The following is a 15,488-nucleotide window of genomic DNA, read 5'->3' on the forward strand; positions in this document are numbered from 1 at the left end:
AATTTAATATGGCACAGTTTTCAAACATCATACACATCATACAGTAAATGGCAGAAACTACCACAGGTTTCTATCACAAAAGACAGCATCACTCTCATTTTTCCTTTTGTCTTTAATTAAAGGTTAAATACCAAATAAAAAGAATATCCATATTATAAGGATACACAGTATAATATTTAAAAGAAAGCAGAGCCACTGTTAAATCAAAAAGTATTTTGGATAGAATATCTATTTTATGTTACACTCTTTTTGTTTTCTTCTATTTTAATGCTTATGAAAAAACTAAAGAAAACAAATGTTCTTTAGGAAAAAAAACATAGCACAAATTTTAGTCTTAGTTGGAACAGTAATCCTGCGACTATGCTGTCAGTGTCATTACATCGGTCCGAATACAAAGTATATCTCTTTAGAAATTCATATTGTCTTTACTAGTCTCACTATAGATATTTTAGAAATATTTTTTCCTAACCATATTGGAGTGCTTAATCAAAATCCAGGATCATAGTTTAATCTCCAAGAAAAAAGGTTACAAAAGATTGATAAAGGAATTTTAAGGGATTAGATTAAAACATATTTGTAGAAATTAATCATTTTTAAAAATGTTAATGACTCCATCAATGCCACCCATTGGGATTATTCAGTAAGAAAAAGAAAGGTCTGTTATGCTGCCCACTGTGAAGACCTCTTGGTCTCTCTGATCTCTGAATGTACCACCATCAAAAGCAGGCCTGCTACCTAAAATTTAGCCTACACCTTCAACTACATATTTTACTTTAATTGGGGACAAAATTGCTTTGCTTTTAAGAGTGGAAATTTCCTCTAATGTGATTTCTCAGCAGCAGGTCCTTGATTTCAAGTAGAGCAATGCTGTTAATGGCTTGGTATACAAAACAGACTTGCATAGTACAGTATCAATACTAGTCAAGGAAAGATCACTGTTTTTGTCTCAGAATGATCTTAGCATTCGTAAAGGCATAACCTGCTCTATAAACAGTATGTAGTTATTTTTAGTTTCTTGCCTGATACATTTTATTAGAGTACATGTTTTCAGGGGGATTATTCTCATAGTGTTTTGTGTACATTATACAGTAATTTAACAACTACCTTTTTTACCACAATCAGGTTTTGTAACATCATCTGAAAGCTGAATTATTGAAGAAATACAGGTAAGGGGATGGCATTTTAGAAAAAGATTTTCACAAGTTATAAAGAATGCATTCGGTTTGAGATTCTTTTTAGAAAAATGTTTTATTTCAATCCCTAAATTGAATTGGACCAAAGAAAAGAACCAAGATAAATGAAAGGACAGTGGAGATTACAGGATTGACGATGATTAAAACACACACTCCAGCTTTTTATATCTCATGTTTCAAATGTGTGCACTAGTAACGTGAGACAATATTTGGCCATACATAAACAAACTTATTTTACTATAATAATTTATCCAGAAATACTGTATATAGAGATATAGATAGATAAAGATTAGATAAAGAGACCACATGGTCTTACCTTCACTATGTGGATTCACTATATTAAATTATTAATGTAACTTCCAGAAACATACTGTAGTCTGATGTTATCTAAATGATTATCTAAATGATGTATGAATCAATTTTTTTGTTTTGCAGTAATTTAATCATTTAATAAACAACAGTAAGTGGTATTTATCCCTTTTCTAACAGTACTGAAAGATTAGACTTCATAGAATTTTCTTTTTTTTTGGAAACTGTATTAGGATCACTACTCTTCAGTTAATAAAAATCCAAATGAAAATGTTAAGCCTTCAAAAGGTGCACTACATAATTATCTGTTGTGGGGAAGGAATGAAGTTCTCCATGGAGACAGATGTCCATGTATCTGGAACTGTGAGGCAACAGAGCAAACCAGCATACAACCTGGGTTCAAACTCATATTAAATCATATCTAAAAATAAAGCTTAACTCTTGAAAGTTAGACAACAAAACTAAATTAGAAGGCAAGCTTCAGGACTGAGCAGAATAGATCTATGAAAAAAGAAAAAAGAAGTTGCTTTTCCTCATACTCAAGTAGCAAAGCAGGTACATCACATTAGCTTCTCAGATCAGAAAGTGTAATGGAGAATTTATCACATTAATTGGTTTTACACATTTCCTAAGGAGATTTTTTTTTGCCTATGGGTATGTGTATGATGACAGATAAGGATAGGCTGACAGTCATAGAAATACACTCTCAAAGATTAATTTAACTAGCACATTATGCTTTATTCTGCATGCCTATGCTCTGTACCTGTTAGAGCTTTAAAAAAAATACTGAAAATTACTGTTATTATACCATTGCATGTGATTACATTCAATGAAGTACTAAAGCTTTGTTTCTATATTTTGAACTGCAATGTCATTGGTTTCATTACTACAGTATAGTTCTATTTTTTTGTTTTTTGGGATTCAAAATCTTATAGCTGAGAATTCTTATAATTCTTATAGCTGATGAATGATTGATTATGACATGAAACATGATTCATTAATATTTTTACTTGCATTTAGCCAGCAGCCATATCACCCTGCAACTCACAACTGGCAGCCCACTGAAGCTAAGCAGATGTGAGCCTGGTCAGTACCTGGATGGGAGACCTCCTGGGGAAAAACTAAGGTTGCTGCTGGAAGAGGTGTTAGTGGGGCCAGCAGGGGGTGCTCACCCTGCGGTCCATGTGGGTCCTAATGCCCCAGTATAGTGACGGGGACACTATACTGTAAACAGGCGCCGTCCTTCGGATGAGACATAAAACTGAGGTCCTGACTCTGTGGTCTCTCTGTGGTCATTAAAAATCCCAGGGCGTTTCTTGAAAAGAGTAGGGGTGTAACCGTGGTGTCCTGGCCGAATTTCCCATTGGCCTTTACCAATCATGGCCTCCTAATAATCCCCCTCTATGAATTGGCTACATTACTCTGCTCTCCTCCCCACTGATAGCTGATAGCTGATGTGTGGTGAGCATTCTGGTGCACTATGGCTGCCGTCGCATCATCCAGGTGGATGCTGCACATTGGTGGTGGTGGAGGGGAGTCCCCATTACCTCTAAAGCGCTTTGAGTGGAGTGTCCAGAAAAGCACTATATAAATGTAAGCAATTATTATTATTATTTTTGTTTGTTTTTTTCACTTCTTGTAATAGTTATAATATAAGTCATTGTTATTTAATGGTCGTAATAAGAAAACTATAAGTATATCTTACTTCTACTAAAAACCATTTGAAAAGCTTAAGCAGACACTGAACTGTCATTTACAGCATTATGTTTGTCTATTTATTAATAACCTAGTAGAAGAGGAGTAAAACAACATGTTCTTGGTAAGGAAGAATGTGTTAAATTGACAATGTGACTCAGAATTTATCAGTACTACTATGTGAATCACCCACTCAAAAACACTCCTTCTCATTTCCATTTTGGCTTCCAACTTTACTGAAAGGAAGTGGGATAAATTAATCAGAATGCCTTTTTAAGCTACATAATACTAAGCATACCTTTGTATATTGTTAATGGAAATTGTTTACTGGTTCAGTGATAGAGTAACTACTGTAATTACTGTAGTACATTGCTTACAGTATATAACATTTGTTTCAGAGGTACAACATTATTGATAAAGTACTATATGTAAATAACTTACTTTGAGGATGATCTAAGGTCTAAAGATATTCCACACTCCTTGTGTTACTTCAAATATATACCAACAGTATCTATAAAATACTAATTAGCACCACACAAATACTTTAAAACATACTCCACACCTCATGAGGAAAATGCCTAAATAAAAGTACCTCACTGTCAAAACTCTGAAAAAGGAATTATGGAACCATGTTTTATTGGTAATGGGGATGAATATTAAAGTTTAATTATTTTAGAAATAAGCTTGATGGCTTTATGATGCAAAAGATTTATTTGGGCTCTCCTGCTGAGATTAATTAGCTTTATTTACTGTAGAGCAGCAGGGGTGCATGTATATATCTGCAGCACAGGCAGCAAAACTTTATGACCTCACTAGGACTAAAAGTAATTTTCAGTGGAGATCAGTTTGCTTTGATCACATTTTACTTAAGGAACAACAAATCTATAGAATATACAGTACTACTAATAATAATGATAATGGTGCTGGTGATAATGGTAATTGAAGTTTTTTTTTAATGTAAAGGATCTATGTTGCATTTTAAAAAGGCCATACCATCTCATAATAATAATGGAAATGGACCACCTTTAATCACACAGTGTACTATAGAAAGTAGCTACATTACAAACTATAAACGTTTAATTTCCCATCACAACAATAACAACAGCAAAATGTAGTTAAAACAAACATGTCAAAATGTTTCCAAAATAACCACAAGTGAACAAGTTAAATAATTCAATTCAGATGTTTACGTGGAAAGTGGAATGTGCTGCCACTACCAGCTATAGAAATATTTAATATTTATATCTCTAAATATATTATGTAGAAGGTGGAATACTATTACGTACTTTTTATTAGCTGGTAGTGATAGTTAACAATAAAGTATATATAATATATTTATATCCATGAATTTATATTGTATGTGATGTTCATTACATTATACTGTACTTCTGTTATTTTTATTTTCAGCAACCAAAATTGACATAATTCCATATTAGTATTCCATAGTAAGTGGGTTTAGAGAGGTACAGTAGGGAAACAGATCAAATGAAGCAATTGCTTCACTAACATCTAATGCACCACAGGTGGCACCTATCAATACATTTTGGCTAGTGAATCATACAGCCGAAGTACACAGCACTGTGCCACAGAGTGTCAGAGCACATTCTGAGTGGCTGCATCTGTATACCTTGCTTCATTTAAGATCCATCTACCACAAACCACAAACAGATATATACATGAATGATGCTAAATGACTTAGGATTTTTTATAATAATCATTAAATAAGTTAATTTACTTCGTAGGGTGGCAAGGGTTCCTTTCTGGACCTTGGGTGCTATCTGCAGGTTGTTTATACAGTACAGTATGTTCTCCCCATGTTCATGTGGGCTTCCTCTGGGTACTCCAATTTCCTTCCAGATTTAAAAAAATGTACTAATAGATTATTTGGCTTCTGGGAAAATGGCCCTAGTGTGAGTGTGTGAAAAAATTGGACTTTGTGTGAATGTGAGTGTGTGTCTTCCCTTGCGATGGACTTGCACCCCTACCAGGGTGCACCCTGCCTTGCACCCATTGCTTGCCAGGAAGGCTCCATTTCCCCTTCGGCCCTGAATTGGGAGAAGCCGTTAGAATAATGGATGGATGAAATACACTTATTATAATTACAAACCCATTGCCATTCGAAACATACAGTATGAGGCACTAAATGTAAATATAAGTACATTAAAGACTGCGTATTACTGAATCAGTTTTCAAGAAGAAAACCATATACAGTAGATAACAAAATGGAAGCACATTAAACTGAGAGACTTAAGAAGTGTTTGGAGTTTTCAAAATACAAAAAATGTTATAATTCTAAGGCACTATCAACACATCCATAAGAGATGGAATTTCAAACACATGAAAGAACGAAATTGTGAAGGATGGGTATAACCTACCAGAAGAGGACAATACGGTGATTTCCTTTTTTCCAAAATCTTCTGGCAGTTTTTCCCCAGTCTGGGTAGGGCTCATCTTGAAGCATCATGTCAGTCACCTATTTGCAAGACAAGAACATGAGAACAATTACAGACAAGTGGAGGCCATTTGCTCCACCCAGGCCCTTTAAAACGTCCTCGCTAATTAATACACAAATTGCATCCAGATGTTTTTGAAAAAAAAAGCAGGATTTCAGCTTCAACAACATTGCTGGATATTTTGTTATATACTCCCACAACCTGCTGTGTAGAGAAGTGCCACCCGGATTTATTAATTGGTTGGTCCTTATATTTTTACCATGTTTTCTAAAAAGATAAATTAAATAAATGTTACTATTTCTTTTTAACAGAAAATCACATCTTGTAGACACTGTTTATGAAGATTGGTTGTATGGGAAGTCATAACCATCACTAAAGAAACAAAGAATGTAAAGATGAATGTCTCCTTTTCCCAGATCAAATGTACTGATATACTGTGCCACTTAATACGGTGGCTAAATTGATTATTTCATAATTCCACAAATAGTCAGAGGTTGTTAGATTATCTGTTTGAATGAAAACCAGAATACAAAACTTACTACAAAAAGTAATGACAACTGTTAATTCAAACATTTAATGTATTCTGTACATCCATACAGTATGTGGTTAATTGGTCTAAATCACCCCTCTTTACAAAAAAAATATTAAATAACTTCATTAGATCATTCTTAGTCTTTTTGACTGATGAAAATTTATTTGAAAAAAAAAGGCACAATTAATGACAATTACAGTTTTTCCAATACTAGTGAAAACCTGATTAAGTATTTGGTTTGTAGCTCCTTAGAAATATAAAACAGAAATCTAATTTAATATTACTGTCAAATGAAGAGATGTTGCTATAAATTACTGCCAGAAGCCTAAGTAGGGTCAAGTAAACCGAAATTGTTTCTAAGCAGGTCTGTATTTTTAAAGTATGTTATTGATTTTCCTCCCTCACATTAGGAGTGAATCTTATCTAATAGCTGCTATTTTTAGCTACGTTACATGATACATGAAATTGTTTCTAATTCAGTTAGGTGAGCAGTGAGCAGTGATGCTGCAAAGCAATCAATACCCCAGGAGGTAGTAAGTTAACATGTCTTTCTCTTGTTTTGGTTGGTCTCCTGAAAAGGGTAATTGTTTATCAGGATTGATTTATGAACATCTGTTTGTATCTCAGATTATGTGCTCCAAAATAAAGACAGATTAAAATACTTGTGATATGCAATAAAACAGTTCTTTGTTTCTTATAATCACCATACATTTCAGAGTATTAATTAAAATATTCGATAGAAAACAAACAAGATGCTACTGTTCAGCACCCTTTTATTAAGATTTGTAGAGTTAACCTACAAAGCATAACACTAAGTAAGGAGAATTTGGAATATCAGATTGGAAGAGGTCTCATGTAAAGTTCAATAAACACAAAGGTTGAGGTGCTAACAATTGATGGCTTACTTTGAAAACATTATCAAACAAAGAAGATGAACTGAAAGATAACAGAATAATGGACTGTAACACATCAGTAACATGGTGTCCTTTCTTTGAGTGGCATTAATTCCATTCTGATGTTACAGTATCACAGATAATTGACACATTACCTCAATCACATATATTTTAAATATAAATTTAAAGATTATATAGAATGAATAATTGGTTGTTAGACCTCAAATTATAAATTAACTTTATTTGTATAAAGCGCTTTTTTAGCATATTTCTGCTAAACATCAAATACACATTAGTTATGCTATCTCACCCACTGGAAAAGGTCCAGAAACTCCATAAATGAAATAGAACCTCCATCTGTCAGTTAATAAGGAAAAATAAGAAGAGATTGTATCTATCCTTCTGTGCTAATTAATATTAATAATCTACAGTATATACTATACTATAAAGAATTGCTAAGATTGAGAAAGTGAACAAAAATACGGTAGCTGTTGCCATTTTGACTAGCTACTGTAGCTCTTTGGCAATTTAAACCTGAGTTACCATCACTCATGAAATACTAATAATATTTTCCAACTTATACTGTATATGATAATTTAATATTGTTGGAATTTTGTGTTTTGATGTCTTTTGATTCTCAGTCTTGTGCATATTGAATTTTGTATTAAGACCAGAATTACAACTGAGAAAAAAATATCCAAATCATTCCTAATGAATTATATTTAATGGCAATTGCTAACAATTTGTTACTCTAAACCATAAGTGCAAAAAATATACATGAAGATACATAAAGAATAGATCAAGAAAAAAGATAATTAAATATTACTTTTTTCTATATTTTTTTACTTCCAGTTAGATGAGAGTAAACCATTGAACAGATTATTTCAAATAATCAAGAAATCACCTACACGTTTAAAAACATCTGGTTCACATTTTTAAGTTGTGCTGCTTTCCTGCGATATTAGTGGCACTGTTACTGATATGATTTACTGACAATGTGAATGGACACAAACACAATTCACATTTGACAGAAAATTCCCTTCTGTAAATATAATTATTTCTGTTTTTAAAAACAATAAAAAGCAATAAGAAATGTTATTTTTACAGCACTATTTTACAGTATATGAAAATATTTAGTTAGTGGAGTTACAATGGGCTAATATTTTTGTACAGTATATGGCTGGTCTCGGTTCTTTAAAGAAAACATACACACCAGTATTCCATTCCTCCCTAAACATTTAAAGCATCGAAGTCTTGAACTAACGTGATACCGGAGTCAACAAGCATACTTTTAGAATTTGATTAAAAGGGAATATAATATGGAATCGCGTATCTAAAGAAATTAATAACGATATAATTATATTCATGTTGCAAAAAAACTGCAACGGACATAAAAACTCCCTTGCTTTTAACAGAGCATTCCATAATTTCTACCTACAAAAATTATTTAAACTACGACACTTATCATTCAACCAGAGCTTGAAATTGTCCCTTGATTTACTGATCTGCATTAATTACAGAAATCGAGTTCCTGCTCTTTGCAGACGACCTGGTCCTGCAGTCGCCCACAGAACAGAGGCTGCAGCAGAACCTGGCACTGCTGGAGCAGCACTGTCAGACCTGAGCGCTGACAGTCAATCTGGACAAGACCAGAGTTATGGTTTTCCAGAAAAAAAGCCAGACCTCCCTTAGTCTTCCTGAAATTGTCGGATTATGAGCGAATAAAAGCATCTTATTACAAACACGTTTGCGTTTGTTTGGGAGCTATATTATGTATTTTACATATGTAAGATATAATGATGTGTTCCAGCTTACACATCGCACGACTTTAAAAGCTAGAAAAACAGGTTTCGATTCACATTATCTGGTGAGCCTTGTTTTGTTAAAGGACAGCACAAAAAAAACAGACAATACACAGGGGGGGGAGGGCAAGCGAGAGGGAGAGATTTTTACCCTCTGTCAAAAAAAACCAAATCACCTGGGGCAGAGACTCTGGGGGGATCATTGTGTGGTACAGAACGGAGCTCATTCAATTCAAACAAGTTCAGCTCTAAATCAGTTTCAAAAAAACTGCAACGGACATAAAAACTCTCTTGCTTTTAACAGAGCGTTTCAAAATTTCCAACTACGAAATTTATTTAACACCTTAAGGACAGCACATACAAGGGTTAATTGCACAATGGACCGCGCAAAGAAATTTAAAATAGTCTTCTTAAGGTGTGAGTGCAGGAGTGGATCGCAGAAGGCATAATCAGCAAATTAGGAAAACAAAGAACAGGACAGGTGAGACGTTTATCCAGAGAGCAAGTGATCAGAAAAAGGAACAGCTGTTACGCCTAGGTTATACGCTCTCTCTCTGCTGAATGAATAAAAGCATTTTATTAAAAACGCATTTGCGTTTGTCTGGGTATTTACTTTGTAATCTGTGGTTTACATCTACTGTATTGCTTTGAGATGCCACTTTTAAAGGTGATATGTAAAATAAAGTTTTTTTATTATTGTTATAGAGAAACATGATCAGATTTTCCCTGGTTCAGAAAAAAAGACTATTCAAATCAGTAATCTTTCCACTTGTATGTCATCGGAAATACAAGAAGTTTCTGCTTTGTGTAAGGATGGTATCAAAAAGTAATCTAAGTGGTGAGAAAGCTGTGCTCCTCAAAGCGCTTTACAGGATAAAAACTACAGCAATAGTGTTAAGAAGGGCAAATGATTTTTTTAAAGAAATACAAAATGAGATATAATGATGTGTTCCGGCTAAGACATTAACGAGTACAACCCCCTTCTCTGCAGGAGTGCTGGCTGTGATGAATTAAACCGGTTTCACAGGTATTTTCAAAGTAGAAGGGGGCGAGATTTCCAGTGAAAGACACCTCCCCCCTCCAAAGCCAAGGAAGTTCAGTACTTACTAGTTAAGAAAGCTAGGCTCCTCAATGTCTAATATCTAATGTCAACTCGACTCGATTGGAAGACAATGAACATATTCTAGCCCTAAATGAATTAATAGCAAACATGGTTTACATAAAATACATTTTTCCAAGAAAGTTTATAATAATACGATCTATAGTTGAAATCTGAGCCTAAATAAAAAGAAAAAGCATTTCCAGAGAGCAATCACGCTGTGTTTATGTAGAAAAAGTGATTAGGTTTATGAGCAATCTAATTACTTATTCGTTTAAAACGCTATATAAAATAAAGTTTATTATTAATTTGCTGGACAGAGCGGTGAACATTATTATGGATAAGACAAAGATAACGATCCTGATCAAAAATAGAAATCTGTGTACGCTGTAAGGTTTTTACTTCTTAAACTTTCGAATAGAAAGAAATCATCTTCCTGGTACAGTATGTATAGCAAACCAGCACTTCTTTTTTCTCCAATCAGAAGGGTTAGATGCTTTATTAAATAAGGAGATTGTCTGTTATAGTGGACATAAAAACAAGAGTTCGCTGGCATTATATCCTAGAAGACACAGATCGGCGCCAGACCAGGAGAATGCCCGCAGCGTAAAAGAAAATGCCTGATAAACTAGGGATTGGATAGTTTCCAAGTGTTTGTACAATCGATGAAAATGCTCAAATAAATGTGCAAAAGAAATAAACAAAAGAATCATTTATTTCTTTATCATATTGGCTAGCTAATGTCCTCTCTTTGCTAGTAAGTGGCTGTGTTTCTGCGTTGGGTAGCAACGGGTGACTGTTCTCAGGTGGAAGATGTAAACAGCTTAATTTTCGTGTTAAATAATTTTTTTAAATTAAAATTCATTCTATACAGCAATCGCATATTTGGGTACCGTTTCATACAATTTTCATGCTTAAAATGTTTAGGGAGAAATGGATGACTGATAATGGAATGGAATGGAATGAATGATAAGTGTCGCAGTTTAAATATTTTTCGTAGTTAGAAATTATGAAACTCTCTGTTAAAAGCAAGGGAGTTTTTATGTCCATTGCAGTAAAAGAAAATGCCTGACAAAGTAGGGCTTGGACAGATTCCAAGTGCATTTTTGCAATTTACGTTGCATTGTCCATTGTGCTGCTGTAATACAATTTAAAATAAGTCTAAACTGTATCAGCTTTATTTATGGGTTGCAGTTTAGAAAAAGTCAAAAACCGCACTCAAAATGCAATTTAGAGCTTTCTGGCAAGAGGGGACACCCAAATTAATAATGTAACATGCTACTGTTTGTGCATGAACAAAGTTATACTGCTATTTCCTTAGATATGTGATTAAAAAATAAATAAATTTTTTGAATCCCCGGCGGAACACATTCCATAAGAATCAGCGCTTTTATATATCGCCTTTAAAGGTGGCTTCTCAAAACGCTTTACAGGATAAAAACAACAATAACAGCAACAACAACAATATTGTATTTCATTGCACTTTGAAAACCAAGTAATAATTTAACAATATGTGGAAACGTTTTATGATATGTCGCTGTTGTGAATGTCTACGGAGTGTATCTTATTTGCCTGTCTGTCCTGGCTCTCTCGCTCACCCTCCCCCCCTCTCTCCCTCAATTCAATTCAATTCAAGGTGCTTTATTAGCATGACAGATGGGTACAGTCAGTGTTGGGTATTTACTTTGCTTTGAGATTCCACTTTTAAAGGTGATATATAAATATATACAAAGATATAAATTTATGTTGCATTTGTCTGATTGTGAATCAAAAAACACATATATTTAAACCCGCGTTTGCGATTTAAATCAAAACGCGATTTAAACCAATATAAATGTTTATATTGTAATGCCTAGGTGACTATTCATTGTTATTAAAATGACTTAAATTCGATCATGTTGTGATATTTAGAAATATAAATTTGTTTGGTGCGAGTGAGGTTTTATTTAATCTCTGACCAAAGAAATGTCTTTTTTAAAAGAAATGTTTGTTAAAAAAAAAAGTAATGGTTCCACAGTGGGATTCAATCACAGACCGTGTGACATGGGAGTCAGGAACCTAGCCCACAGCACCACCGCCAAGATCACATGCAGAGTGCTGAAAAAGCACTACAGAAACATTATCAACAGATAATGTACAGCGTGAACTATTCTTGTGTTGCGGTACATGAATATAATTATATCGTTATTAATTTCTTTAGATACGGGATTCCATATTATATTCCCTTTTAATCAAATTCTAAAAGTATGCTTGTTGACTCCGAAATCTCGTTAGTTAAAGACTTTGATGCTTAAAATGTTTAGGGAGAACTGGAATACTGGTGTGTATTTTTTCTTTAAAGTACCGAGACCAGCCATATACTGTATGTTTATGTTCCAAAATTAATATCGTTTATGGCCTTCACACACGTTACAGTATGCTCCTATTATTTTTATGCTCGGCTACTAAGATTTCCCTTCAGTGTTAAAATTCCATATAAATATTCAATACTACAACGGGCACAGTAAAATACGTTTACTGTAAATCTTTCTACGACAGACCAATGGACCACGAGTGCCCCTGTCGGTCAACCAATCACGTACCGCGGTACCACGCGTCATCGTGCGTCACAATGCGCGACGCCGTAGCCAATTACCTCCGGTACGTGTCTGTACCGTGCACTTTGAATGGCTGCATCTGTAGATTGGCTTTGTCCCTGACCTCTACAGGCAATATATCGATGACTGCGTCAGTACCGTCACATGCTCTAACGACCACCTAGAGCATTTCTTGCATTACTTCACCATCCATTATACAGTTAACATATCTTCAACTACTCTTCTATTTCTAGACATGAACATTTCCATTAACCATCTGTGACTCTCTACTTCTATTACAAACCCACAGATTTACACAGTCATGTCCTGTACAGCTCATTTCACCCCACACATACTAAAAATTCTCTCCCTTTTTCACAGTTCCTCAGGCTTCAATGACTTTGCAGTGACGACATGGATTTCCAAAACCAAGCCCTCAAAAAACAACAACCCTGTGATCATCAACTCAATCAGGAACTCCTGGCCTCACACCACATTCCATTGGTGCTTCCCTACCACCCTAACACCTTTTCTATGCCTAGGACCATTAATGACAACTTCCTCATCTTGCAGGATGGTCCTTCCACTGGTACTCTTTTTTATGATCATCTCATATCACTGACCACCTAATCTGCTTGTTCACAGCTCCCCTGACTGCCCTCAGCACTCATCCACACCAGGCACTTTCCCCTGCAACAGAGCTCATTTAATTACCTGTAAATATATATCCAATCCCACTCTCATTTAAGGCCCCTCTGGACAATTCTGGATCACTCAGATGACATCTTGTACTGTACCTCCAGCAACTTTATTTACTGCATCTCTTGCAGGAAATGCCCAGCTATCTACATTGGTAAAACAGGAAGGAGACTAGGAGACTGCTTCAAGGAACATGTCAGGGCTGTTTTCGGAACTCCTATTGCCTGGGGCAGATTAAAGAACAGGCTCGCATAGGCTGTAGCCTAGGGGCCCTGGATTGATCATCCTGGATTTATGGCCCCCATTGGTCCATAAAAACGTTGAATAATTTGTTAACCAGTGATTGTTTAGATGCAATGGATTCGCAGTTCAAATTTTATTTTGGCAGATTCATCGGGTGATCTCTGTAGCCAGCCTCAAAATGTGCGATAGAAAATATGACAGATTGATTTCAAATTTGCTGAGTTGTTGCAGTGTTAAAGTTTTTAGCAGAGTGAAGGCTGTCTTTTAGGGGGCGCAGGGATACGTTCGGGCACCTCGACAACGGGAACATGACGGGTGTCCTCGAAGTTATCAATGAGTTTGATCCCTTCTTGAAAGCCAATATAGAAAAATATCTAATCTTCAATGCAGTGTATTGACTGATTTGAGACTATTGACTGCAATGGATTTGCATGAGCTGGGAGTGTCCTTCTGTTCTTGAAATAACACGCTCAAACAGGGTGGTCACTGGCCCCTGCTGTGCTGATCTTGTTGTTGTTGTGTATAGTCGGTTTCAAAGTAAGCGTGCGCATGATTTCTGTCAGCTCGCAGATTGGCTGTGAATCTGATTTATTGGTTGCATTGTTGTAATTACATTACAGGCTTTTTTAGTGTGCATGTATTTGGGCTCCCTGTGTACGTGTGTGTTCCCTGCGTTTGCCACATTACATTCCGGTTGAATCAGTGGTAGCAGCTCCTACTCCGAACGCGTCACTGAATTATTACAGTATTTTGTCTCGCTTTTTTTCTGGTAATGGGATGGGGGGCTTTGATCACCTTAATCCGCCACTGCCTATTGCAAAAAGACATCTGAAACCAAAATCATCCTGAATCTAGGATCACACCTACCCTCTTCTCTCAATGATAGACTTGTTTCTTCTAATCCTCTCTATTCATTTGTAGGTTTTGACTTCACAACACCTGAATGTCCACTCTGCTTGTCTCCTGATCCCACTTCCTCTCCACTCCCAACTTTTGTTCTCCCATGCTTTATCAGCTACCGATTTTTCTCTCTCTCACACACCTGTGTATACAGGTAGAACAGGTTCTACAGGTAGAACATTTGGAATTTTATGGAATTGGGTTTACATAATTTCATTGATTCTTTTTTGTCCAAAAGTCTTCAGTGAATTGTCCAATACACTGCTTGTTGGCTTAAACAATTCAACAGCCAGTACAATGCTCAGTGCCTCTCTTCACGCATCTTCTGTCAGATCTGCCAAGGGCAAAAAGGCAATGATTGGCAAATGATATACTGCTCCATTCTCACTGTTGCCACCTCAGCTGTTCTGTGTCCCAAAGACAAGGGTTATTTAATCTCTCAGCTGTAGTTCTATCCCTTAACAGCTTCTGAGATGTTGACCATATTCACGCGATGGTACAATGACAAACGACTGTCATGTTGTTGATGCAGGGGTTAATTTTTTTTTTGAATGCCTTTTGCTATAGCCACAGAAATCTGAAAATGATTATGCTTATGCAGGTGAATCAGACAGATGTGATGATCCTGGGATGGTGTGGTAACTTGTTTCCTTTCAGGCATGCTGTTTCACTCACAGAGCTAGTTTCTTCGTTTCTGTGAGCTAGTCTGTTGATTGTTACTATCCCATCCCAGGATCATCACATCTGATTCACCTACATTATTATTTTCAGACTTCTTTAGCTACAGCAAAAGAAATTCAAGAAAATAAATTAACCCCTGCATGAACAACATGACAGTCATTTGTCATTGTACTTTCACATGAATATGTTCTACATTCTCAGAAGGACAGCATTTCATTCTCCAGGCAACCTTCAATCATGCAGATAGCAACCGGTAGACGCTCATTATTAAATCGGAGAATGATTGTATCTTGTACAGTTGTTACAAAAAATACACTAATGTCTTTTGATTAGTCATTTATATAGATACCTCTCAACTATATCATCAACTAATTTTGGCAAGTCCATACTCAACTTAAATACACTGAGTACTT

The 15,488-nt window shown here is 35.5% G+C and overlaps 1 protein-coding gene across 2 annotated transcripts in view; it reads right to left on the reverse strand.

The window, feature by feature from the left end:
- tmem117 (transmembrane protein 117) overlaps positions 1–15,488 on the reverse strand; it is a 374,724-nt gene that overhangs the window by 22,428 nt on the left and 336,808 nt on the right. For both annotated transcript variants that reach the window (XM_088644793.1, XM_088644794.1), the window contains one exon: positions 5,573–5,670. In XM_088644793.1, coding sequence (XP_088500919.1) covers positions 5,573–5,670 — 98 coding nt within the window. The remainder of the gene's footprint in view (positions 1–5,572; positions 5,671–15,488) is intronic.

The sequence above is a fragment of the Lepisosteus platostomus genome, chromosome 9, assembly GCF_059453375.1.
Source record: "Lepisosteus platostomus isolate fLepPlt1 chromosome 9, fLepPlt1.hap1, whole genome shotgun sequence".
NCBI classification, from domain to species: domain Eukaryota; kingdom Metazoa; phylum Chordata; class Actinopteri; order Semionotiformes; family Lepisosteidae; genus Lepisosteus; species Lepisosteus platostomus.